Source organism: Psilocybe cubensis, chromosome 9, assembly GCF_017499595.1.
Source record: "Psilocybe cubensis strain MGC-MH-2018 chromosome 9, whole genome shotgun sequence".
Classification (NCBI taxonomy): domain Eukaryota; kingdom Fungi; phylum Basidiomycota; class Agaricomycetes; order Agaricales; family Agrocybaceae; genus Psilocybe; species Psilocybe cubensis.
Genome location: NC_063007.1, coordinates 1,137,504 through 1,162,925, shown reverse-complemented (window position 1 = coordinate 1,162,925; position 25,422 = coordinate 1,137,504). Strand labels below are relative to the sequence as shown.

The 25,422-nt window shown below is 45.6% G+C and overlaps 10 protein-coding genes across 10 annotated transcripts; 4 read left to right on the top strand and 6 right to left on the bottom strand.

Annotated features, from left to right (window-relative positions):
* Positions 1–37: 37 nt before the first annotated feature.
* On the top strand, positions 38–2,813 carry JR316_0009805 (putative NAD(P)H-dependent D-xylose reductase xyl1; the record flags this gene model as incomplete). Its single annotated transcript, XM_047895489.1, has 10 exons — positions 38–156; positions 268–384; positions 449–537; positions 595–760; positions 814–1,149; positions 1,207–1,492; positions 1,809–1,849; positions 1,902–1,959; positions 2,018–2,392; positions 2,445–2,813. 10 exons carry the CDS (start codon positions 38–40, stop codon positions 2,811–2,813), a joined length of 1,956 nt encoding a protein of 651 aa, XP_047745208.1.
* A 410-nt stretch (positions 2,814–3,223) lies between these two features.
* JR316_0009804 (uncharacterized protein) lies at positions 3,224–4,139 on the top strand (the record flags this gene model as incomplete). The annotated part of the gene is made up of 3 exons (XM_047895488.1): positions 3,224–3,307; positions 3,357–3,719; positions 3,774–4,139. The coding sequence occupies 3 exons, from the start codon at positions 3,224–3,226 to the stop codon at positions 4,137–4,139; spliced, it is 813 nt and encodes a 270-aa protein (XP_047745207.1).
* Positions 4,140–6,677: 2,538 nt separating this feature from the next.
* Positions 6,678–8,410, top strand: JR316_0009803 (uncharacterized protein; the record flags this gene model as incomplete). Its single annotated transcript, XM_047895487.1, has 2 exons — positions 6,678–8,288; positions 8,375–8,410. The coding sequence occupies 2 exons, from the start codon at positions 6,678–6,680 to the stop codon at positions 8,408–8,410; spliced, it is 1,647 nt and encodes a 548-aa protein (XP_047745206.1).
* Positions 8,411–13,236: 4,826 nt separating this feature from the next.
* Positions 13,237–14,142, bottom strand: JR316_0009802 (uncharacterized protein; the record flags this gene model as incomplete). The annotated part of the gene is made up of 8 exons (XM_047895486.1): positions 13,237–13,432; positions 13,488–13,525; positions 13,589–13,597; positions 13,648–13,690; positions 13,750–13,765; positions 13,815–13,955; positions 14,013–14,020; positions 14,075–14,142. The coding sequence occupies 8 exons, from the start codon at positions 14,140–14,142 to the stop codon at positions 13,237–13,239; spliced, it is 519 nt and encodes a 172-aa protein (XP_047745205.1).
* A 1,602-nt stretch (positions 14,143–15,744) lies between these two features.
* On the bottom strand, positions 15,745–16,171 carry JR316_0009801 (uncharacterized protein; the record flags this gene model as incomplete). The annotated part of the gene is made up of 2 exons (XM_047895485.1): positions 15,745–15,915; positions 15,986–16,171. The coding sequence occupies 2 exons, from the start codon at positions 16,169–16,171 to the stop codon at positions 15,745–15,747; spliced, it is 357 nt and encodes a 118-aa protein (XP_047745204.1).
* A 290-nt stretch (positions 16,172–16,461) lies between these two features.
* Positions 16,462–18,094, bottom strand: JR316_0009800 (High-affinity methionine permease; the record flags this gene model as incomplete). Its single annotated transcript, XM_047895484.1, has 9 exons — positions 16,462–16,545; positions 16,595–16,637; positions 16,690–16,872; positions 16,931–17,047; positions 17,436–17,494; positions 17,543–17,666; positions 17,719–17,767; positions 17,828–17,878; positions 17,932–18,094. The coding sequence occupies 9 exons, from the start codon at positions 18,092–18,094 to the stop codon at positions 16,462–16,464; spliced, it is 873 nt and encodes a 290-aa protein (XP_047745203.1).
* Positions 18,095–18,870: 776 nt separating this feature from the next.
* Positions 18,871–19,644, top strand: JR316_0009799 (cyclophilin peptidyl-prolyl cis-trans isomerase Cyp2; the record flags this gene model as incomplete). Its single annotated transcript, XM_047895483.1, has 3 exons — positions 18,871–18,885; positions 19,064–19,487; positions 19,538–19,644. 3 exons carry the CDS (start codon positions 18,871–18,873, stop codon positions 19,642–19,644), a joined length of 546 nt encoding a protein of 181 aa, XP_047745202.1.
* Positions 19,645–20,126: 482 nt separating this feature from the next.
* Positions 20,127–20,742, bottom strand: JR316_0009798 (cyclophilin peptidyl-prolyl cis-trans isomerase Cyp2; the record flags this gene model as incomplete). Its single annotated transcript, XM_047895482.1, has 3 exons — positions 20,127–20,287; positions 20,375–20,603; positions 20,728–20,742. 3 exons carry the CDS (start codon positions 20,740–20,742, stop codon positions 20,127–20,129), a joined length of 405 nt encoding a protein of 134 aa, XP_047745201.1.
* Positions 20,743–21,602: 860 nt separating this feature from the next.
* On the bottom strand, positions 21,603–22,494 carry JR316_0009797 (uncharacterized protein; the record flags this gene model as incomplete). The annotated part of the gene is made up of 3 exons (XM_047895481.1): positions 21,603–21,917; positions 22,018–22,365; positions 22,420–22,494. 3 exons carry the CDS (start codon positions 22,492–22,494, stop codon positions 21,603–21,605), a joined length of 738 nt encoding a protein of 245 aa, XP_047745200.1.
* A 1,527-nt stretch (positions 22,495–24,021) lies between these two features.
* JR316_0009796 (uncharacterized protein) lies at positions 24,022–25,186 on the bottom strand (the record flags this gene model as incomplete). The annotated part of the gene is made up of 3 exons (XM_047895480.1): positions 24,022–24,117; positions 24,168–24,187; positions 24,238–25,186. The coding sequence occupies 3 exons, from the start codon at positions 25,184–25,186 to the stop codon at positions 24,022–24,024; spliced, it is 1,065 nt and encodes a 354-aa protein (XP_047745199.1).
* Positions 25,187–25,422: the final 236 nt, after the last annotated feature.

Below are 25,422 nucleotides of genomic sequence, written 5' to 3'. Positions count from 1 at the left end.
ATTGAATAGGCCGACAATTCAATAGGGGGAACTCACCATGCTCGACGATGAGAGAGCCAAGCAAACAGCATCTTTGGCGATTTTCCCACTCATTCTCGGCAGCGGGGCGAAACTGGGGCGGGCTGGGGCAGATACAGGGGTGACAAGCCCTGATCGGTATGTAATTGCCTGTAATAAATAGTTCACGCGAGACTAATTCTGTCCGTCGTTTTTGCGAGGCTTATCCGACGGACCGGTAGGGTTCTGCGCTCATTTAAAAGCTGAAAGGTCGAGCAAGATTATCGTTATCCATCTCTCTCTTCCGAATCCCAAAAACTCATCCACAGAAATGGCCAACGTCCCCAAGGTTAAGCTCAACAGCGGACAAGAGATTCCTCAGATCGGGTATGTCGTATTATTGTCGTGGGAAAAAGATTAGATCCTGATCACCTTCTGTGAACCCTGCCAGCTTTGGTCTCTGGAAGGTCACCGAAAACACTGCCGATGTCGTCTATAATGCCATCAAGCTCGGATACAGGCTGTTCGACGGTGCCTTCGGTAAGCAGAACACTCTACTTCCTTATCCGAACTTATCTGACCCTTTCGATCGTCCAGATTACGGAAATGAGAAGGAGGCTGGTCTTGGTGTGAAGCGTGCCATCGATGAGGGGATCGTTAAGCGCGAGGACCTTACCATCGTCTCCAAGCTGTGGAATACCTTCCATGAGAAAGAGCGCGTCGAGCCGATCGTTCGTCAACAGCTGGAATGGTGGGGACTCGAGTAAGTTAACGCTTCAGTTTTTAGATTGCACCGTAGCTGATCGTGTGCTCCAGGTACTTCGATATCTTCTACATTCATTTCCCCGTGGCTCTTGAGTATGTCGACCCCAAGGACAGCTACCCATCTGGCTGGAAAAACCTTCAAGGCAAGGTCGTCCAATCCAAGGCAACGATCCAGGAGACCTGGCAGGCTATGGAGAACCTTGTTGACCTCGGCCTCGCCAAGTCCATTGGTGTCTCCAACTTCCAGGGAGCTCTCCTCATGGATCTCCTGCGATATGCCCGTATTCGTCCCAGCATTCTCCAGGTTGAAATCCACCCCTACCTCACCCAAGAAGCAATCATCGAATACGCCAAATCTGAAGGAATTGCCGTCACTGCCTACTCATCGTAAGTAACGCGTTTCTTTTTCACTCCCGGATAGGATAACTGACAAAATAAATCCAGGCTGGGTCCTGCCTCTTTCATAGAACTCGAGTGGGACAATGCCAAACAAGCAGTCCCCCTATTCGTCCACCCTGTTACGACTGCCATCGCCGAAAAATACAGGAAGACTCCCGCTCAAGTTGTCCTGCGCTGGGCCACTCAGCAAGGTCTTTGCATCATCCCCAAGAGTACCGAGACCAAGCGCCTCGTCGAGAATTTGGAATCGGCTTCGTTCGACCTTACCGATGAAGAACGCAAGCAAATCTCAAGTTTGAACATCAACCTCCGATTCAACAACCCACCAAACGTATGTTTTTATTTCATTATTTGCCGGTGACTGTCCTAACCACGCATTCAATAGTACCTCGGCTGCCTCCATATCTTCGCCTAGGCACATTAAAAGCAAGAGATAATTCATTAAATATATTTGTGTAAATTATATATTCTTTTCAGCATGTACAAAGATTGAATGGAGTCAAAATGGAGTTGCATTCACTTTATCCCGTGTATATTTAGTTCGGCTCGACCTTCCTATCGTGCGGGAACAGATGTGCAATCAATCAAACGTTACTGTATCACTCTGAAACTCGCTCTTAATGATCTATAATCAACGGCTTGTTCAGTGCCAACCTCCAGGACAATATCTCGAATACCTGCACATACGGTATTACGATACACACCCCTGCCCCCCGGTTCTTCTGTTGTATAAAGTCTAGTTCCCTTCATATCTCCAACACGAAGGATAACGAATTGGATCACGAAGAAGCCACTATGGTATGCATCATAAGTTTGTGACCTTAGACCAAGCTTACCAGCTGGTAGGGCCAGGTAGGCTACCCTGCCTCCGCATAACGATGGCAAAGCAAGTCCGGACAGCAATCGTGACATGTTGAAACAGCTCCCAGATATCAAGGCTAGCAACTTGTTGCAAATTTCACGGAAGAATGACGAGTTACGAGGCTCATGGGTTATTGACCCTACGATGATAATCCCATCGATATTTCTCCCGCCGCTCAGGCCAGATGAAACTGAAGAGACACGAAGCAATATATCGCTCGATGTGATACAGAGCGGCTTCATCTACGCCGATATATTCCTTTTGTCACCCATGACCTCGTTGAAGGATCAGACAACGGCCGCATACATTCATAGAAAACGAATTTATATTCGAGGAACCTGTCAGAACGGTGATATCATAATGAAGCTGGTGAGTGGAATTCTTGTGGAAACAACTAGTACAGCGCATCATACTTTCATAGCATGAGCATGTACCATCAAATGCACCCTCATTGACACCAAAGCCAACGCGATGGCCTCTTCAAGTCAATTGTTCATCCGCGTCGGGCAGCGTCGTTCTTTACCTTCCACGGTTCTTCCACGGTCCGATGAGCTTCAAAGTCAGAAACGGGGCTGTGCACTTTTCGAAGGCGGTGAAACCAATGGTGACCATATTTTCTGACAATGATGGGCTACAGGTAGGTTTTCTAGGCGATTTCAACGGCGCTGTAATCCAGGATAGTGGAGAATGGACTGGAGACATTTTATTTGCTGAAGCACCAAATGGTTCTATTACAATCTCCTTTGAGGACGAGGAATCGCCTAGGTACAAAGTACCCAGGTGTCGTTGAGAGGTGGTTTGGGCCTTGTCGACCTGGAAGCTGTGTCTGGCATTGTCATCCATCGGAAACGATATTTTAGTATACTTGCTTCCTTTGTAATAGCGGTGTTAGTTGGGCGATTGACTATCATGGCTATACAGAGTAACAAGGTGTGTCACGGTGGGTCAGTGGAAACATCGTGTTTGCATCGAGTCGTCGAGTATTTGAACCATCCATGTGATCGCTAAATGACACAGGGCCGCCCGCTCCGGCCGCAAAATCATCAATGCAGTCAATGACTGCGCAGCCTTGTTTCATTGCCAACTGCGCACCTGCGCCCACTGCTCCCACTGCCATCTCATCGTGAACAAATATATAAAGATTCTACGTAGATTGCTTAAATAGCATCTACCACCTATTGTTGCCAAATCCCCGTTATGATGATCGTTGAAGTTCCCGAAGGTGGTGACTCTAAATCCAAGGCAGGAGAAGCAACTTCAGAACCGGAACCAGAATTGAAAAATGTTCGTAATACCAGAATTCACTCGGGATTACATTCTAATAAGGATATAGGAAGCCCCACCACCCTACATGGACCCCCAGGAAGGAACTAGCACCATCCAATCTTCGTCGAGGGCACTCCCTGATATCAAGCCTTCCAATTTCGTCTGCTTGTCTCGACAAAATGATAGCATCAAAGGCTCCTGGATAATTGACCCCACAATGATCATTCCTTCTGCGTTTCTACCTTCTCTCACAGATGGAGAGACTGAAGAGACGCGGGGTAACATATCACTCATGTCAAGGAATGGTTCAATCCAGGCCGAGATTTTTGTGCTACCCGGCACAAGCAATGACGACTCGCGTCGATTGACAAATCGGAAGCAAACGATCATTCGGTCATCCTCTGCCAATGGGACAATAACACTGAAAATTGTAAGCTTTGACGCGTTGTACATGCATGCTACACGTTTCTGATATCCAAGCTAGCACGAGGTGGCATCTAGAGGCAGTAGGCTGCCACTACAAATCAAAGCCTTCTCTGCGAACGGGTCTTTAAATATCTATATTCCGCGATCTTTTCAAGGTCCAGTCAGCGTGTCATTACGCAATGGGAGCCTCAGGTACTCGGAATCTGTCAGAGGGCTGGTCACCCAATTCTCGGAATTGAATGGCGCGCAAAGAAGCTTCATAGGCGATTTTGACGCTAATGCTATCAGAGACGCAGGCGATTGGGCTGGTGACGCGATATGGCTGGAATCAAGGAATGGGAGTATAAAGGTCTTCTTTGACGACGAGCTTGATGAAACCCCGAGGCAGAAATCGAGCTTTCTTGGGAAACTCTTTGGCTTTTAAGCACCTCGAAGAGTTAGTAGCTGACCTTGTGCCATTTTAGTTCCATATTTGAATCAAACTCAATATTGTTGAACTAATGTGTGGAAATCTTGCCCAAAATTTAATCCGCAAACGACATCGGGACTATTTCAAGTCTACCCAGTCGCTCGGCCCCGATCTCTCAGATGAGACATTTGATGGCAACAGATGCTGGTGACAACCTTTTTGGGAAAGACGATTTCCCTATTGAGAAGTACGATCGTTTATGTCGTCACCCACCTTGGATGAAGACAAACAATGACATACGGAGAGTAAGTATAAGAACCCGTCGCCCATGAAAAAGAATGCCCATCGTCTCTTGCTTCTCTTCCACTACCATCTCTCGGAAGAGGCGCATCGTTCCTCACCCTCAGTGCTATCCCTCAGCACATCTTTGAGACGAACACCATGCTTCGGCAATGGCGTACCTTTAACCGCGTAAGTCGTATCCGTCTCGCCGTTGTTCAACTCTTCTGACAGTAGTGTGCAGCATTTTACTGACCACGCCTAGGGCAAAACTGGCCCTGGCTTGTGTCCTTTCAATTTATCTCGCCTCTAGGACATATCGCCCAGAGCCATTTGCCACACTGTCAGTCCTATCGACCTGAAAGCACTAACCAATCCCCGCCCAATGTAGACTCGTTCCCAGTGACTTTAAGACACAGCAGGAAGTATTGCACTCCACATCGGCCGCGCAGTCCGGCCTGGTGGGTTAGGCCTGCGCGGTATGCCTACATAAGTTGGGTCATGGATGGGGCAGATGGCACTGCCCTCACCTCGTCTTGATAGGTGGCACTCCCGAGACCAGCTCAGCTAGTTGTATGCCATCGTCGCTTCTAGCTGGGCCCTCGGGGATGTTTATGAAATGCTGTTGTATCCCGTCCCCTCCCCGCGAAACAAGTAGCATCAGTTGTATGCCATCGTCGCTTCTGATGTGAATCGTGGGTGACGGCGGGTGCATTTGTTTGTCATGTTTGTGGGCGAGTCTGGCGAGCAGATATTGATTAGAGGTATGTTCTCCTATATCCTTTCTTTAGTCAGTTTTGACTAATCGTGATTCAGCTCAGGCGTTGGACAGAGGTGGAGTCGGATTGGGATACAACTCACTCTTCCCATTATGATTCATATGGTCTTACCTCCCTTTATACACAGTGGTTCTGCCGTAAGGCTTTCCACATGCGAGAGATCTGCTTGGGTGAGTGTTAATAATTGAATGCGATCATTGTTTGCTCAGATTGTCATTTCCTAGGTCTTGATAATTTGTAAACACTACAGTCAAATTCTACTCAAACTATATCAAGCCCAACTGGATCTGGGTCCTCGGTCCTGTTTCTATATTGTGAGTTTATGCAAACTCGCTCAATGCCATGGCTGACCAAATATTTCAAGTTATTTTCTCTCTTTAGTATTACTTGATTCGGAATATTTGGGAGGTCCTGTGGTAAAAGACGTTGCATCCAGTGAGCGTCTTCATTGTTTGGCATGCTATGCTGCTAATATGTCGACCAAGGTGCCTCGCTAAAATCATCTACAGTTTTATCACAAGCACGCATAACCAAAAAAACTTTTAAAAAAGCGACATGCAACGGTCTGCTAAATGGTACCTCTTTAAATAGGTAATTTAAAACATGTTACACCGTATTTATCTTGCTGACCTACTCAATGTAGATAGTTCATCCCGGTTTCCTACTTCTGAACCTTTTACTTCTCTTACTTTCACCCGTTCTCTTTAGCTACTTGTTTTATCCATGAACGCCACACACATATGACCATGTTGGTGATTGCACATATTGTTCTGCTTCACAGCTCGTTAGCATGCTCCACTTCGTCCCGTCGCTGTTAACAAAGCAGTCCGTTTATATTCAATTGAAACGCCATATATGTTTAATCAGGCACTATTACAATGTCAGGCAATTTACGGTTCAAACAATGAATCGGCAACACGAATGTGCAGTGCTTTTTCTGCCGCATATTCCGGCAGTTTACACTGCGTTAGTCATGATCACCGATTCAGGTTCCTTAAAGGACGACACCCAAACATGAGTTTGCGCGACAGGGCGTGGCTGCATGATACTGCTATACATACATGACAGACATATTTTGAATTTACATGAGGCTAACGCAGTGTATATGTCTAGTGTTAAAGGTAACCGCATGGCGAACATGAGTCCTTCATCGATTGGTTCCTTGGGCGCTCGTGAGCTATAAATAAACCTCCTTCTCTTTGTACTCGTTTTACTAGACAAAACAACGCACACGATGAACTCCTGAACGAGTACATACCGTCTTTTCATCTACTACAGCGTCAATCCTGCGACACATTTATCCAAATAAGTTTGTATTAAGGATGTGCAGCAACCTGTTGGTTTCAAGAAGTATACCTGAAGTTTGCTCGTGTCGCACATTTCGTAGTATAAAAATTGAACTGACCTAGGGTGAAAATACAAAAACCAACTCAAAGTCTCCCACTCACCAACTGATTATAATCCCTCGTCCTTTGAAGTTAATTTCTTTTCCATCATGATTCCCGACTTCAATCCCAAAAATTACACCAAAATATCTCCTTTGACCGTCGACGGGTGCAACAAGTTACCTGTCATAACGGAAGCTCATGACCGACTGTGCAATGAGCTAGGGAGATTGGATTTCGCGAAGGACTTTCTCGGTCGTAACGACATACGCACACTATTTCTGGAGGGAGCGGAAGCACGCCGATTCGGGATTTTTGTCGCGCACCGTTCCAGCATCCTTCTTGAGGAAGGAGAACGTATAGTCACATCCATGCCGGAGAACACATACACTGCGCCAGCTCGAGATATTCGAGCTACTTTCTCCTCCATTACTCTGCCCAGGGCAAGAGAATGGTGTGAATCTAGGCATATCGTGGCAACTAGCTGGGTGCTCGTCGATGGAAAGTTTATGGAGTACGAGTACAACGACATGACGGGCGTCACCTGCAATCATTACCCGTCGCCACCCTCACCGAGCTTTCTGCGAAACTTCCATCGTATCTGTACGGAATTTGGCCTCACCGGGTTGGGCCTTTTCTCTCTAGACTTTTTCGGAGGCACAGTTGATTTTGACAATCTCCTTGTGCGGGGATCCTGCAATGGATTCCCCCGTGGGCGTACGACCAGGTGGCTCCGAAGAGGCGAACTCCAAGGTGACATGGTCCCGGAGGCTTGGGTTCCTGGATCGACAAAGGAACCGTGGCTAGTTGGTAGAGTGGAGGACCTCGCGGAGCTCAAGTTCAACTATCAATCCTACAATCGCCTCCACCTCGTCCAAGACGCCAACCAAGAGCTTCGACGTCAGGTCCTGAGCAACGAGGGATGGACGAAACTTTACGATTTTTTCCAAACGAGAGAACTCCGACGGCTATTTTTGGATGGACAGGAGGCAGGTCGATTTGGAATATGCCTCGTTCACCGCCACCACGCTCTTCATGAAGGCGAACGAATGGTCACGAACATACAGGAAGATGGGGCAGAGGGTGTGACGATCTCTTCCCCAATTCGTTCGGATGAAAGCACCGGCTCTGGTTCCGCGCAGTGCATCGCCGCGACTAGCTGGATGCTCGTGGACGGCAAATTCGAAGAATTCGAGCACAAACTGATTAGCCAAGATGAGGATCATACGCGTTATATTCCACCATCACGCCGCTTCTTTGCGGAGTTCCTCCAGATCTGCCAGCGCTATCACATTGATACCTTGGGCATTTTTTCGATGGAGCTCCCCTTTATCCAACCTCGCGATAGCAGCATCGGTGTAGATGCACCACCTGATTTTTCGTATGTCTTTCTGGAGAGTACAGACGAAGTCACAAGAGAACATAGGATGAAGCTAGTCTTGCGATCAACCATCCAGAACAAGGAGACGAGCAAATCGGCTTGGGTCTTATCGCGAGTCGCAAAGGAATATGAAAAACACGTCAAGGCAGTTGAACGCAATGTATGTATCGAAGACGAGGACCAGATCGCTCTCATGGAGGGAGCTGAAAAGAATGGCGATTATGGAATGCAGCCGTCGCCGAATGCGGGTCACCGTTTCAAGTTGGACATGATGAAGTTCTCGCAGGGGTCGAACATGGCTGTTTTTGATTCTCTTGGCAACGACGGAAGCTTCGACCTGGTTAGTTGTGATTACAACTGCCAAAACCACTAAACCCCCCGTTCCCACTGTGCATGCATTCCGGTGGAACACACAATATTATTTAGGGCATCGTTAGGGATCGCGTTTGGACGACAAAGTAACAGACGGATAGAGGAAAGGGAGGTAGTGGTAAACGGCTGGATACCGTAAAGTATCGACTTCCTATTGATAATTTATTCGATTTAGAGCCGATGTAAATAGAGTAAATTGTGACTTATTGATACTTTTTGTGTTTGATGAAAACGCTACACAAGCAAAAAAAAGATTGCAAACATCGTTAAGATGTAGCCCAGATAACCCGTCAATCCGATGACAACCTTGCATGAGCCATCATTTCTCAGTCTAGATGCATTATCATGATCTGGAAGGGCAAAAGACAATAACTGGACGCTGCTTTCAGAATCTCGAGGAGCGTCCTTGGAAGCGCCGACGAACGTCAATATCATGGTGTGGCTATCCCTGGATCCAAATCCCGGTGGCACTGATAGAAAAGGAGGAAACTGAACTGGAAAGCAGATTGGAAACGAGTTGGTAGGTGCCACATAGGTATCGATTTCACTGCCGGTGAGGAAGCCATCCACATTAACAGTAAGAACTCCACCGTTAGGCGACGTGATTGTGTTGATCATAATGCTTGGCCCTACATATACGCTGGGTCAAAGGTAAATTAAGATGGAAAGAGCGTCTGATACCTGAATAATTGATGGTAACACTAGCGTTGATTGTGCTCGTCGTGTAAAAGGTCTTACTCGTGGAGCAGCTGTGATTGTTTGGTAAAGTATTCCAAGCGTGGGTGGGACTGAATACAGCGTCCTTCGTAACAGGTGTGACCGAAGGAAGGAATCCAGTAGTCGATGAGGGGATTGCAGATTGTGTCTCTCCAAATTCGTTGATGCATTTGACAACGTCACTTGTATCCTGCACACGACAGACGCTACCAATTGCTGCAGCCAATTTCATTAATAGTCTTAACTAGTGGGATCATGTTTGGTTATGTGACTTACGGCAACATAAGCCAGTTCTGATGCCCAATATAGCATCGCATTCATCTGGTTAGATGCCCGAGTTAGTGTACGCAGTTAAATATTTCAATAATCGATAAGGCAGCCTACAAGAATAAGGATCAGGGCATGGAATATAATCAAATCCAGATAGTGATGTCTTATTTGGGTTGGAACATATAGGAATACCGCGAAGAAAGTTGCATTTAAATCTTCAAATGTGAAAAAAGTGATTAAATTAATTTTCTTTGGCTTTAAGATTCGTGTACACTCACCCAGATGGGCAACATGTTGATCGAAAACCACAAGGTTGACTATCGGGGCTGCAACTCGCCTATTGGGCACGGCCCTTTCATTATTATTCATGGCAAAATGTAGTCGTTATTTACTTACCGTGACGGCCAGATCGGTTGGGTCGGATAGAACTGTTACAGCCATTAAAGATATGAAGATGGATAACGATAAGTACTGGAACATGATGATGTTTTGCGAACTTGTTCGAAAACCTTTGTGGGAGATACGACCGATGGGGAGGAAGGGAGACCAGATTATATACTTGCTGGACGAGCAGAATATCTGACTTCAATCGATAAATGTCAGTCGTTATCGGAGTCTTCATAAAAAGAACATTGTGATATAGGGTGTTGATTACCACAGCTCAAAGAAGACGTACCGCCATAGTCGAGTCACCAGAGCATATGACCACTGACATGCCACTATAAACAGCTTCTGTAATGAATTCATATCACATTAAATTCGCTCCCGTTATATGACGCTGACCTTACCATTCTGCAACAACGACCCCAAAATAGAGACAATCATGTTCATACACCGCGCATTGGTTTGCAGGCCTGACTGACACGTTTAGGAGCACAGGTGGAGGGATCCTCCAAAAAACTGACAAATGTGATTGGCTTCCGTTATCGTATTAATCTGCTTCGATGTCAGGAATGGCAGGATAGTAGTTAAAGCACTGCAAGACACCGCTTACCTTCTTCATCTATACTGCCAGCATACCCACTGCTTCATGAAGTTCGCTTCAAACCACAGGTTTAATTTCATGCCAGTCGTGTAAGACGTGACAAACTCTCTGTAAGCCATAATCAATTAATCCATAGTTCACCCTTGACCCATGACATATGACTGGATGGCGTCCACGAAGATAAAACATATTCTGGCTCTAATGCGGCGATTTGCGACACGCATCTGACACGCATACTAGTGGTGCGTTCCAACACAGTGAGCCCGTTAATTTTCGATTTGAATATTATCGGAGTATTATAGAGTGCAACGTTTGAGTTCCATTTAAAACCTAAATGAACGACAGTTATCAATGGTTGTGGAACAAAAGCAAGTGGCAAATCCAATATCGTGACAAGAAAACTACTAAGTCACACTTGTGTCACATCATGTGGTACGAAGTCTGATTCGTCATTCGCTTGTGGTCCGAGCTGGACTTGAATTAAACCAGTTAATTCTCACCAACTTAAACACTCTCGTTTTACTCTTGGGCCAAGTGGAAGCTCTGCAAAAAAAATCCAGTATTAATGTTGGGGATCTATCAAAGTTATATTTTATGATATATCTGTGCTGGGTTCTTTTGTATAGCTGTAAGTTCAACTGCAGCCTAGTAGTTCAAGGTCTCCGTTCCTCACCTAGACGGATGATTTGTTTCCTTCATATCCGGTTGTTGCTGGGTTGATGTCACTGTTATGGCGTAAACCAGGCTTGAATATATGCCCTGAGCATCCGATTTCAAGTCAATGCTTTGGATACTTTGAGCTGCATTACAAAACAGACTCCATCTTCATAATTTCAATTGACCCTCAACATTCGTCAACGCGTAATTGGCCCGAGTAGCAGTATGTTCAATGGGCAATTGCTGGCACAAAATTGTCATGTTAGCTGACTAGACTAGTGGAACAGTTCGTCCCGGGACATACTCCGTAAAACCAGGAGTGAACCTTGGATAATTCATACCACATTCTTCTAGGATCGACAGTCTCACGCTGACCCACGAGAGGAACGCATATGGGAACTTCTTCTATGATTTCTAATACAACCCTCAAGTGCCAGAGAGTCCGACATGATATAAATTCTAGCATCAGCATCCAGTCCTCAGGCTTTCAACCCAACTTTCATCGACGCTTCGAAACGTCAGCATGGAATCGATTATCAATGCAGCCGAAAAGGCCAAGGAACATGGCATTGACATTTCTAAACTACCAAAGAACCTCAATATGACCCACGACACCATCACTCAGAATGTCAAGGCTATGAACGCCAATTGTAAGCTTATAGTCGATATTGTCTTATTGGGCTTCTCTTATGGTTTCGATTGCTGCTCTTTCATTAGGCAAGGACGAAAGAATGCAATTCATTTTCGATAAGCTGGTCAGTCAAAATAGCATCATGTTGCACTCAACTTTTCAAGTCATCCATCATCAGATCGGCCACCTTCACGACTTCGTTAGAGAAACCTCACTGACAACAGATGAATGGATGTGCGTGACCATCTAGCGTAGTCCTTCGTTGTATTGAGTTATGTGGACAGGACGGCAATCAACTTCCTCACGGAGACAGGACATAAATGTACTGACCTCCGTCAAGGTATAGCCCTTTTTCCTTACCTCTGAATCCGAGTACATTTACGAACAACGCACCGTTATTCAGAGTTTATCCTTTTGTCCGATGTCCTAGGCGTTTCCATCCTGGTAGATTCCATTAACAATACAAAGCCACCACAGGCAACCGAAGGGACTGTTCTCGGTCCATTCTTTACCGAAGATGCTCATGACAGTGTGTGGACTTGGTTCACCTATCTTCTACGTTAAATGACAAGTATTATAGTTGAGCACGGCGGTTCTATTGCCTCTGAAGGCAAAGGTGACTACATGTATGTAGAAGGCCGTGTGCTGGATTTTCGCGGAAACCCAATTCCGAATGCCGTTATCGACACTTGGGAAACCGATGGACATGGCTTATACGACACACAGGTATGTTGATAGATATAATCACCGGGACATGATGAATTGATGTAATGGATAACTCAGTACGACAAAAGGGATGGACCAGATTGCAGAGGACGTCTTCGTTCTGGAGAAGATGGGTCATTTGCTTACCGAGCAGTGGTGTATGACATTTTATCCGCTCTCTCGTCCCAATCAGTTGTTAATCATAGTGTAATCTCAGGCCGGTATCCTATCCCATTCCAAGCGACGGTCCTGTCGGTAGGATGGTTTCCGCCCTCGGGCGACATGTCTTCCGCCCAGCTCATCTCCACGTCCAAATTGCGGTCAGTCTCATATCTGTTATTTCTGTTTATAGGCCTCTAACAGCATCAAATTTTATCAGGCACCCGGCTTTGAATCTGTCACCACGTCTCTTTTCTTTGAAGGTGATCCGTATCTCACCTCTGACGTCGTCTTTGGGGTAAAATCGTCATTGATCGTGGTAAGTGTTGGCCAAACTTTCTTCGGGTGGAAAGCTTACTAGACTTGATGAATTTTTTATAAAATTCCTAGAAACCCGAAATTATAAACGATCCAGAAATTTCAAAGGCTCGTGGGTTTAAAGATGTCGACAAACCACACGCGTTTGTTAAGAGGGACTTCATCCTCTCAACACCCGACGAAGCCGCCCAAGCGCGAGAGCTGTTGAAAGAGAAGAAGTAAGGTGCCAATTACCAAGCAAAGACAAGGCATTTGGATTGAGCTTTCCACTGGTTATGCACGATATGTTGAGCGAAATGACTGGCATTCTTGTATTAATCTATGCTTCTATTTACAAATATGAATACGAATACTACTGCTACATTATAACGATACAAAAGAGTGCGGTACACCCGCTTGCGCGGACCATTCTACTCGGGCCAAGTCCATAATCTGCCCGAGATACGGGGCTTCCTGTGGGCATCTCGATTACCATTAGTGCTGCTTACGTCTCTTAGATTGCACGGTATCCGTATCAGACACCGCCGACGGAGGTACAATATCGAGGGTGGGGTCTGTAGCCTGCTCCAAATGATTTCTCCTTGTCGTAGTGATTCCTGTACTGTAGATACCAGCTTCCGCTGTTTCGTGCAAATTGAGCATCAGCCGCGACATCATTGTCACGGACATGCTGAAGATAACGTAAGTGCTACTCTAGCGATAGTGGTAAGGTTTGGTACACTGACCTGCTGGCAAACGTTGATAGCCCGCCTCTTAGGAAAGGCTTATCATTATCAGGTTTCACTTAGCCTGGCGATGGCAACTTAGAAGACGGTCAAAGACTTACACCGCACAGCTATCGATCCTTTAATAATGCAGACAATAAACATACGGAAGGGAACTCACATAAAAAGTCACGATATTAGCGAGATTACAAAGAGCCATCACACTAAAGACATCAGTGGATGAGTACAACTTCCCAGATAACATGAATAAAATGACTCATACGCGAAATACACAGCACCTAAAATGTCATCAGTGTGGTTAACAAGGCGAGCAAAGGCGGTGCATACCATCTCTGAGAATCAGTGAAATCAACGGTATACTAATTCCTGTAATCGCATGATCTTGTCGTGCCCTCCAGGTTTTTACAACAATTAGACCGAATATGATCGAGTCGTAAACGAAAAGGGCTTCCCAAGCGGCCGCGAGGCCTGTAAAATGAATACCAATCATTATACAACACAGCTTCTGAAGGCGATGCAACGCACGGACTGAACTGATTAAATAAGGTGAATTTCATGCGTCCAGAGAAACAGCTATGCCTACGTACGTCATCGATGAAAAGGCGACATGACATCCAGAAGCCGTTTCGGAAGGTGCACTCTTCTGACCAAACATTACCCACTTCGTGTTATAAGTTAGCCTTTGGAGGAAGAGAAGATGCCCGGTGACATACGCAAGTAACGGCCAGGAGGATACAGCCACTGCCAACCAGATATGCCAATACCTTCAATGAACGCGCATATAAGGCAAAGATGCGTAGTGTTAACAAAACTGATTTGATACGTGATCCACAACGGGTGAGATGACATCGTTGCAACTAGATGTAGCACTTACTGCACACTAGGACTTGATTGACAATGAGTAATGTCTGCCGAAACAAGCTGAAGCGACTACAGCTTTATCCGGAAAGGAAATAAGTACTGTCAAACATGCCAAATGAACAGTAAATTTTTACCTCTGTCGAATAAAAACATCATTAGATGACGAAGCCCTTGTCGTGAATGTGAATGAAAAGTGCGTACCTGCGTACTCAGGTCCATAAACCCCAATGCCACAACTACTATGTTACCAAAAAATGCAATGTAGCGATTCAAGAAGAACCAATAAGTGCTCCTATTCTTGGGTCCCAACCATAGGTAGTTGATTTCTTGTCCTAGAGATTCATTGACGCGTTAAACTTTGTTCTTCTGACCAAAATGACAGTAGGATGCTCTCGTTACCTGCTGTGATAAGATGATCATAGTATAGGAAAGCTGTTGATTCGCCCGCATTAGGTATGACGACGCCTAAAAGCTAAAGTAAGGAGTACTGACTGATGGCAAAGATATGCAGATAATTATGGAGCAGTCTTATGAACGCATATCATCGACCATTACCGGTTTACCAATGACAGATCAATGGCGTATCCAAAGTTAGGAGTGCATGTTTAACTCACATCTGCCGTTTTGAATCTACTTCATGGTCATCGAAGAATGTCATGAAAAGGGGAGGGGAAAAGAGACGAGAAAGACAGGGTGGGCACAGAGCGAGTCGGCGGGAGCGAGGGTTTGGAAAAAGCGAAGCTTGCCGGTGGCGGGGTTTTATTTAGCTCCCAAAGGCTGTTCCTGACAAAGTTATAAAGCTACATGCTCACTCGGCCCCTATTGAATAATAAAGATCGCATCAATTATATCGGCAAATCCGTCATTATGTACGATTTTGCTGTAGAAATGATAAGGCATTCGAGACTTTAAAACCGTTCAAAAAGACTTGAAAATTGAGCCAAGGTTATGTTTTAACCTCATGCTACCTCGTATTTTCAAAAGATAAAGACTGAGGGGTGTCCTGAGTGACGTTCATATGGAGGAGTATTTTTAGACTAGGCGGAAGCACCAAATGGATTCACGGAGCCATTGATGATAAGTCAGAATGTGGCTATCTGACTATCATTCCATGGTCCTTGGCTATAGCCTAAAGTGCTCTATGCCAGAAAATACTGAAAGGGAGTTAACCAGAAAGACTGAAAGGCTTCAATTGGACAAGGTCGTTGTCTGAAAGTAATGTGAACTGGCATAAAAAGAAACTGGTGGCAATTTAAATGTTAGTAACATGAGAAATTGAAAAATGCCAGTGACCAGTCAACAATGTGCCTCGAAGGCCCAAAAATAAGGTTACGACATTACCCTGTACTGTCCTCAATTTCCCATTGAACATTTCTTCTAAAACATATTAGCAAATCTACTGCGTCGATGCGGGGATTTTATGGAAAATATATCGAGATACCCCATCGTCCTGGAGAGCCCACTTACGCTCCAGGCGGTAGCCTTTCCGTTTTGGAAGCCATATGCCCCAAACATACCAATAACTAAAACCGAGCAATGAGAGGGCAAGACCTCCAGCCGAATGCGACTGAATAAGACAAATGAAGAACGTAAAAGTTACTAAACAGAAGACGACAAATCAAAAAAAAATTACTCACCCAATACGGAAGTTGTGTATATGTTTTTGAGTCAGGCATCGGCGGAAAGAAAGGGATCGTCACCAAGAATAAGTTGGAAACGAAGAAGAGGATGACAAGGAGCTTAGGGGCTTGAAAGGGGGGATTCCATCCCCAAGCAAAATATGGTTTCGAATACAGAAGGAGCAGCCCAAATGATACAAGCATGTTGATAAGTGACAGTGAATAAGATGATACTGGATAGGTGATCCAAATGTTGGAAGAAATGACATAATCATAAATTGGAAGAACTCACGACTGATAAGGAAAAGATAAGCATCTCCCGGTGGAACTGCAAAAAGAAAAGTACAAGATACAAGATACTGAGTGAAAAGGCCGGTCAGAGGAGCATTGAAAGGTTTATTGCTAGCGAAGACTGCAGAAAAGGGCAATATGCCTTCTCTGCCAAGCTCTTGAATCACTATACACCATGAGTCAGTACAGGTTGAGCAAGTCAATTAGGCTTCCACACCTCTGCCTTGGGAAAATTGACCAGACAGAAGATTCCCTAGCGTTGATATAGCGATAAACGAGCTGAGAGTCTACAGGATCAGTCAGTAAAGTATTTCCATTGGATAGCCTCGAAGCAACCTTTTCAGTCGTAGGGCCAAACAAGTTGCGAAAATACAAAGCTCTGAGAAGATATTAGGCTGTTGACGAGCAATAAAGATGAAAATGTGACGAACGCAACAATCCGTCGACTTTCCAAAATGTCAGACTTCGAAACGACTGCGAAGTACGCAATATTGATAAACACATAAACAGAAGTTACGGCTAGCATGGCCAGAGGTGCCGCTCGTCTTATAGTACGAACAGGATCACGGACTTCAGACAAGGCATAGTTAGCATTCGAGTACCCGACGAAAGACCTGGAATAGATATTTTCAGTTAGTAAATTCAAGAAAAAGAGAAGGCCAGTTCAGAGACCAGATGACATTGTAGACGCCGCTCACAAATGCGTTGAGTCCAGTGCCCGAGCCTTCCCAGAACTTTTCCCATTTGAAATTATCAGGCTTCTCGTAGCCTTCACGGACCTGGAAATGACTGAGACCTAAAAGACAGAGAATCCCTGATAAAGAGATTAAAGCCAACACAACAAGTTTAAATAGTCCCAGAGTGTTCTGCAGTCGGAGACCCCAACGAAGGCGTGTGCCGTGAATCAAGCAAACGAAGCTCAAGCAAAGGAATGCCACAAGCCGTGTATTGAACCAAGTAGGTTCAATCGACAAAGAATGAAGAAGGTCTGAAAACACATTGGTTAGTGTCGATAGAGAAAAGAAATATTTTCATTGCGCATACATTCACTAAAAACCACACTATTTGCGGTAGCCGTACCCTAGATCAAGGCGAACGTAAGACTGGGTGATTATAGAAGTAAAAATGACATGCCATAATGAGAGTATAGATTGTAAACGTGCAGGTAGCCAAGAACTTGGGGCGACGGTAAATGAATTCCAAATAGTTCTTTTCACCACCACTACGAGGAAGTCCCTAGAAGCATGGTTAAATATGGGTGTAGAACTAGAAGGCATGCCTTACAGTGCCGAGCTCGACGTATACAGCAGTTCCGCATGCTGCAATGGATGCACCCACGAGCCACATTATCAACGATACACCAACGCTTCCCGAGGACCGCAAGATATTGCTGGGCGTAGCATAGATTCTGGGATAACGTTAGGATGCTTGTCACGTTGTTGATGGTAAAACCAACTAACCCCGTTCCAATTATACGGTTAAAAATGAGGAACGCAACACTAAAAAGTCCTACAAAAGGTCACAAGTCAGTCCCTGTGCCCCGCGAACTCCCATCACGAAACATCTCACCCAACTGTCGCTTGTCCTTAGGAACGTTGTCGTACGATTCTCCATGTCTTACTTTACATGCGGGATGAGAGGCGACACGGACTTTGTGTCAAACGAGAGCTCACGGTCACCGTCGCCACGGTTCAAAGCCTCTCCTTCCAACGCAGATCTCACTCGTGGCAAGCCATCGGACCTTGGCTCGCGACTGGAAAGGAGCGGACTATGCTCTGAACTTTCAAGTCTTTGGCTGTCGTTGACCAAGGAGACGTCTGAGTAATCTGTGGCCATGAGGAATACTGGCTTTACAAGATTGGATTGGGAGCGGACCTGGCGAAACCAATGTCGTCGGATTCGTCGCGACCAGAAGAAACCAAGGTTGCATCTGCCATCGGACAAAGTCAGGCGTATGTAATCCTGATCACGCAGGTTGTCATGATCTAATCTTATCTTGGAAACGAAACCGAGATATGCTCGACACTCGAACATGGCTTTCAAAGACTAGACCGGTGAAAGCGATGTTCTGTTGAGTCTGTGTGAACAGAGTCGGGCATAGCATTTCGGAGAAATGATCCCATCTTTGAGCAGTGTTCAGCTCAGGAAGATTTGAACAGAAGAAGGCCTCTCTGCTCATGGTGCTCTGCTTCCTGTATCCACACTGCACGGTCTCACAAAAAATAGATGACGCTTATATGACACGGCGACCGTCTCTCTCTCATACGCCAAGATGTGTTCTGTCTGATTTGTCTTTTTTCTGATTATCCAATGACTTGTTTTTGTGTGTTTTTTGGATCTTGGGTGGCTTTGGGTTCTGCTGGATGAATTTTGCTTGGAGCTCGCTCCTTTTCTCTGTCTTTTCGTCCAGGTGTCGGGCTTCTGGAACGTTCGTCGAGGATGATCCCCACCGAACCAATTTCGTTTCAGACGCATGGGGTCGGAGATCACGAATCCGGCAAATTCGATGATGAATGATCTACAACCGGTAACAGCCGAGCTCATATAAACGCAGGAGGTGATTGCACAATCTGCAGCACCACTCTTTCTGTTACGATCCACATCGATCTACAATGGCCAACGTCTTCGTAAGTTTTCATTTCGGCTCAAAGCTCTCTGCTATCCTGGGATCCAGGCCTGCAGGGAGGATCCACGTCTAGTGTGGCGTGGATGTCAATCGCCTGCACGCTTCGGTAATAGCGAGAGAGAGATTGCCCCGCGATGGAAGATCAGATAACGAATCTAATAATTTTCTCCTGTCGCTAGTTTGATATCGAAATCGACGGCGCTCCCTCCGGCCGCATTGTCTTCAAGCTCTTTGACGATGTCGTCCCTAAGACCGCCCGCAATTTCCGTGAACTCGCCACTGGCCAAAATGGTTACGGATACGCAGGTTCCAGCTTCCACCGTGTGATCCCCCAATTCATGCTCCAGGGAGGAGATTTCACCAAGGGCAACGGCACTGGTGGAAAATCCATTTACGGCGAGAAGTTTGCTGGTCAGTTTTTACACGCCAAATTTTCATTCATCAATTTCCTCATGGAGACAATTGTAGATGAGAACTTCCAGCTCAAGCACACCAAACCTGGTCTCTTGTCCATGGCCAACGCTGGCAAGAACACCAACGGCTCCCAATTCTTCATCACGACTGTCGTTACCTCCTGGTTGGATGGTGCCCATGTCGTTTTCGGTATGTAATTGAATAACTTCAAGGCATTATATTTCTGACTAGCCGTCTAGGCGAAGTCGTTGAGGGATATGATGTTGTCAAGGCCATTGAGAAGCTCGGATCTTCATCTGGAAAGACATCGAAGAAGGTCACCATTGCCAAGTCAGGAACTGTCTAAGTGCGATATGTAAACTTCAAAGCGTAGTATATGAATATCGTTATTGAACACTTGTAACATCATTCGCCTCGTGCACTTGGTACCTGAGCTGTCTCCTCGATTGGTGCTAAAGTTAATTTTCGTGGCATAGAACTCTCTGACCCACCGCGCCTATCTTCAGCTCCACCTATATTTTATCCAAGGGACTGACGTGTTGCAAATTTAACGACTGCGCTCCTCGATACCTGATGTCACTTTATCTATCATCGTATAAATATCCTTCGCATGCTCAACATCTCCGAAACTCAATCTATACAGGCACTGGATCCTAGGAATGCAGCGGTTTGCGGACCTTGCGCTGTATCTATACTACCTACACGGTTCCACAATTTGCAATTACCACCAATTTTTTGGGAGCTCCAAATGTACTTGCTTGCATTGATATCTCCTCCACAGTATCCATACCTTCTACCACTTCGCCTAAAAAACGTCATCGCTTGTCATCACGCAGCCAAGGTAGATGTCATACCGAATACAACATGATGCCCGTCTAGCCAGGGTGTTGCCGCGGTGGTAATCAGGAACTGAGACCCGTTGGTGTTCCTCCCTGCATTGGCCATGGTCAATAAGCCTTTCTTTGAGTGCTTCGCGATGAAGTTTTCGTCTATGGGTTATAAAAAACAAGATAATGTATAAAATCAGTTCTTCGCGTACGGTGACAACGTCGGGATGTTTGAACAAGGCCACTGACCGTCGAAATTGATGCCATAGATCGACTTTCCACCTGTTCCATCACCCTTTGTAAAATCTCCGGCTTGAATGTAGTTTTCTACGATAAAGTGCATCTTGGAGCCCTTGTATCCATAGCCGTTTCTTCCGGTGGAGAGTTCACGAAAGTTTCTGGCGGTCAGAGGCACGACGTCATCGTATAGCCTGAAGACAATGCGTCCCTTAGGTTTTCCCGCGATGGTGATGTCGAACTAAGCGAACAGGGACCAACAGTCAGTGTCAGTCATCTGGGCGCTAATAATAATAACGGGCGGCAGTCCACCGTAACCCGAACACAAATCGCATATAGGGTTTATCAGCAAGCAGAAAACTCACAAAAACGTTTGCCATGCTAGGTGATGCACAATTTTGCAGATAGGTGTTTGTTTCAGAGATGTAGCAAAGATAGCGAAACAGAAGAGGGCTTCTTATATCTGGTACGGAGTCGTTCGTATGGCTTGCGTATGGGTCCCGAGATCGCATTTGATAATCAACATCCCCGAGTTTCACGAATCGGCGAACAGTTGAGGTTCACGTGGTATCAATGGCTTTTCCTTAAGCTCCAGGAGCAGTTATGATTCTACGAGATAAGTGTCATTTACGAGCGCTCAGGCAGTAATCGAGTCAGTGTCGAGAAGCACATATGTTCTAAATATGAGTGTTCAGTGGCAATGAGTTGAACAAACCAATACTTTGGGAAGCTTTCTCCCTTTTGTTCATATCACACGACACCTTTGGAAACCAAGCTTTGCTCGGAGATAGTGAAGGTCGAGCCAGGACAAAGAGTTTCAGCGAGGAAGAAAGGCCTCGCTGCATCCTGCTTCCTAAGTGTCGGCGCGGTGTTTATATTTTATCGTACGCAGGCAACGGAGCCCAATCGATGGAGATTAGGTTCAAGGCTAAGATTCCTCCGACAAATTTCGGAATCTTTACAAACATCCTCAGACAGAGCATGGGACCATGCTGTCCCGAGTTCGCCATGATACGACACTCGAAATTCGACAATCCGATGGTCATTACAGGAAGAAGAAAATATATTCTACCTGGGGTACAATAGCTGATAGTGAGTCGATACTATTCTGACGAGATACAAAAATATACAATCCACCTACATATAACCGAATTAGATACCGCGAACAAAGAATCGACATTACCAACTGAAATTATATTCTCAGCATTGCTTATATGGCCAAAAAGAATTCACTGACCACTCAAAATCCAAAAATCCGGTTTAGAAGAGTTGGCCGCGACTTTACTGTTGATCCTACTGCATCGTCGTCGTAATGAATTTTAACATTCCCATGACGGACTTCGACGACAAGCTCATCGCCGGGCCAGCCATTCCCCGCATCGCTCCATCGCGAAAAGTCTCCCAAGAAGCACCGGCGTGTGCTATCCACCTCGCCAAACGTTGTGAGATTCCGGTTCACGGCATCCGAGAACCTAACTAAGCCATGTCTATGGGAGACGATGAGTGGTCCATGGAACGTGCGTGGGAGATGCAGACGGATGTCTCCATTTACTGCCTGTGCATGAAGAGAAAAAGAACTTCGATCTGTCCCTCCATGCTTTTATGAAGTCAGCATTCACGGCTACACGTCATGCATAGAGGCAAGATCGACGTACAACTTTAGCTACAATCCCTCCATGCGTTGATTTCATGCTCATGAGGACGCGCTTGTTCCTCTTCGAAGAGGATTCATTCGGATTGTCGTCATTTCCGACAAGGGTTATATCCGCGTGGACATGGCCATGAGTAGCTTCCAGTCTGAGATTTTTGCGAGTTTCTTCTGTTTCACCTGGCGCGAGTGGAGGCCTCAGAAAGACAGGCACAAAGACAGATGGATCCAGGATCAGGATCTCTTTTACGGAGGCGTGTGTTCGGGTGATAGCCACATAGTTGACGGTTTTGGCTACCAGCGCAGAGCTTGAAGGACTTGATTGTAGTGATGCATATGTTGGAGGAGGTTCTTGCTACAGGGGATTTGGCCATTTAGATAAGAATACCCAGGACATGAAAAGACACACATTCGCCTGTTCCTGTTCTTCTGCTATCCGCCGGGCCTCGAGGGCCTCTACTTGTTTGTCATCGAGGAGGATCATGACTGTTCTGTGGAACTCGGTAATGCGCGCACCAGTACATCGCGGACAAAGAATGAATCATGTTCACACAGTAAGGTGACATGACCTGACATCCTAGGAGAATGATCATTGTATTTTTTAAGAGCTAATTTAACCGTGAGGACAGAACCTGAGCCTTGAGGAGCTCTTCACAGCTGGCTGACTAATGAAGCACAGCCGCACAACGCTTTAAGCCGGTTTTGAATTCGATCGCCGAATCGGCATGCGAAAGCCTCCCGCTGACAGTGGCAGGCTGTGTTTGTCATTATCCGAATAGCTGTAGACTAATAACAGCTAGCTTGCAATGAGGTTCTTTCCATCCCTCATCGATCATCCTCTATGTTTCTGAAATCAAACAAGGGTAACAATCATCGCTCTCCTCTTGCTCTCCCCTCTTCCTTTTGCTTCTTCACCGGTTAATCATCTGCCATCTTCCTTACGCCTCCCACTTCGTTCAATCCTTCGTATATCACATCGGTGAATCTTATTTATTTTCAACACATCAATTTTTCTTTGATATTTATCTGAGTACCTCAATCTCTTGGCTTGTTGAAATACAGTATTCATAATCTAACTTCAGCTTTAACCACTTATATGCTTCAAATATTGTAATTACTAGGAGTATTTAATAGGAGCAGCGACCTCTACAAAATCCTTCGGATTTCGCCACTTCCATTAGATCATCAGACTCCCTGATTACCTCCAGGACACCTTATGCGTCAAGCAATTCAGTTTTTTTATCAATGTCAATAACTCATCCAATACAGCCCCACGCTCCCCGACAACTTTTTCAAGTACCAGCTTAGAACGTACGGCAATGTCAGACTTTTCCGAACATTTTGACAGCCGCGACGACCAAGAAATTCAATCGCTTGTTTTAAATCCATCTAATAAAGCATCCGTAATCGGTGAAGATCGATTCAAAACTGCAACTAGACTAAAGACGGTCGTAGAGAAGGCTATGGTCAGCTCATCGGATGTACCACCACCTTATAGTTCTCCCCAGTCATTTGCTGCTCTGTACTGTGCAAGACACCCCGCTTAAGTACTACCAACATACAAATCGAAATATCGAAGCGGCAAGCCGTAGACAAGACCAGCGTATTATATCGATGTTGAATGAATTCGACTCGAAAAGAACGTTAAAAAGGGAATCTTCTTGAGTTCAATTTGAACAATACTTTCTTGGTAGTACCTATGTACTTATGTAGTTGGCGTTAGTGGTATATATCATGTGGGCCTGACACTGGCATCAAATAACAACTTAACACTAGTGATGAAGATTCGCATGTGACAGGTAAAAGGGGTCTAGCGTCTATCCGCTGAGCTGTAAGATTTTCAACGCGGGTGGAGAGGCTCGAACGCATCGAAAACGGCCTCAGGTTGCAGACAACCTCTGTCAAATTGACAAAGTTGGGATTGTTCAGGGCACGATCAATGTTCTTCCATCCATTGTTGAGATAAATGGAATTGTACACCTCTTGCGGAGAATGGCCTTGTTTATAAATATTAATTTCTATCGATTCCAAGATGATCGGACTGGAGGCCGATAGGAGGAGGTCGGTGATATAGCCCTCGTATAGAGTCGATATCATGATTGATAGGCTTGTCGTAAAAATGAGATGTTTTAATTCTGTAAGCTGGCTTAAGCATACGGTGTCCGGCCATGGGTTTCCTAGCCTCAATGTTATATAACGGAAAAAAATGGAATAAACTGAAGCTTACCTAGACGTCCCGTGTGCTGTATATCCAGAGTCTCTAAAGAAGGAGCCACCCCCAGCAACAGAGTCCACAAGGATTCCATTTCGCCATGAGAGCTGTTGATGGTGACAACAAGAGTGTGAAGATGACGGAAAATTGGGAATGTTGTTATAGTTTTTGCCCCGCCGCCCTGTGCCAAAGCGAGTATAAGAGACAGGAATTCAAAGTAGTACACCCGTTTTAGCTCCAATCTTTGTAGATTTGGCGCAATCTGAAGACCTTCTATAGGGTCGGTGGCCTCAGTTTCTCGAGGCATAGACGGTATTCTTCGGAAGGATAGTTCTCTCAATTGGGAAGAAACAAGGGCATGGTAAACAAGCTTTGGCGGCAGAATAAAGAGTTCACTGAATCGCAAAGATCTGATAGATGGGCTTTTGATGATGCGAAGAGCGCTATCGATGACCTGGGATTTATTGATTGTGGATTTATTGTTAAAAAGACACCACCCCCCTAGGCTGAAGTGAACAATCGGCGCTTGGTTTATCAATCCAAGCAGGTCGTAAACATTATTTTTCCGATTAAAAAATGACGCTACCTGTTGCCGGAGCCTTTCAAACGATTCATCAATGCCCGGTATACAAGATTTACGCAGCTCTAGCTGGGTAAAATCATCATTACTGATCAGGCCGAATGTATGGAGATGATGAGTCACAACATGAGCAAGCGATGGGTTTTGGCGAAGGATGTCCAGAAGTTTTGCGGCACGCCTCTGCCCATGCTCGTCCAAAGTGAATAGTATATAAGAGAACATGTGGTGACGGGAGCGAGTACAGAAACGTTTGGAAACCAAGGAACAAGCTTTGAGATCGTTGAGCTTGCCGTCGCCATCCCTGAAACATTCGAGTGCGACGTCATCCAGTATTTTTTCCACCAGTTCTTGTGGTAGCTGAAAGATGTTGTTGGCTGGAGACATTGTTCGAGTTTGGTTCCAGGGTTTGAGTGGATTAGATGGTGACAAGAGCCAGGAGAGCCAGTGGCTCAATGCACGGCACTCAGGCTTATCTAATTGTTTAAATTAATAACCGGCTATCAGCGAAACATGCCGCTTTAGGGGTGTTTGCCGGCTATGGTGTGATTTTTTCTCGTGCTAGCTGTCTTCCTTGTCCTCGTCACTGAGTGCTTCTGTCCCCTGCCTTCTTCGCCCACGGA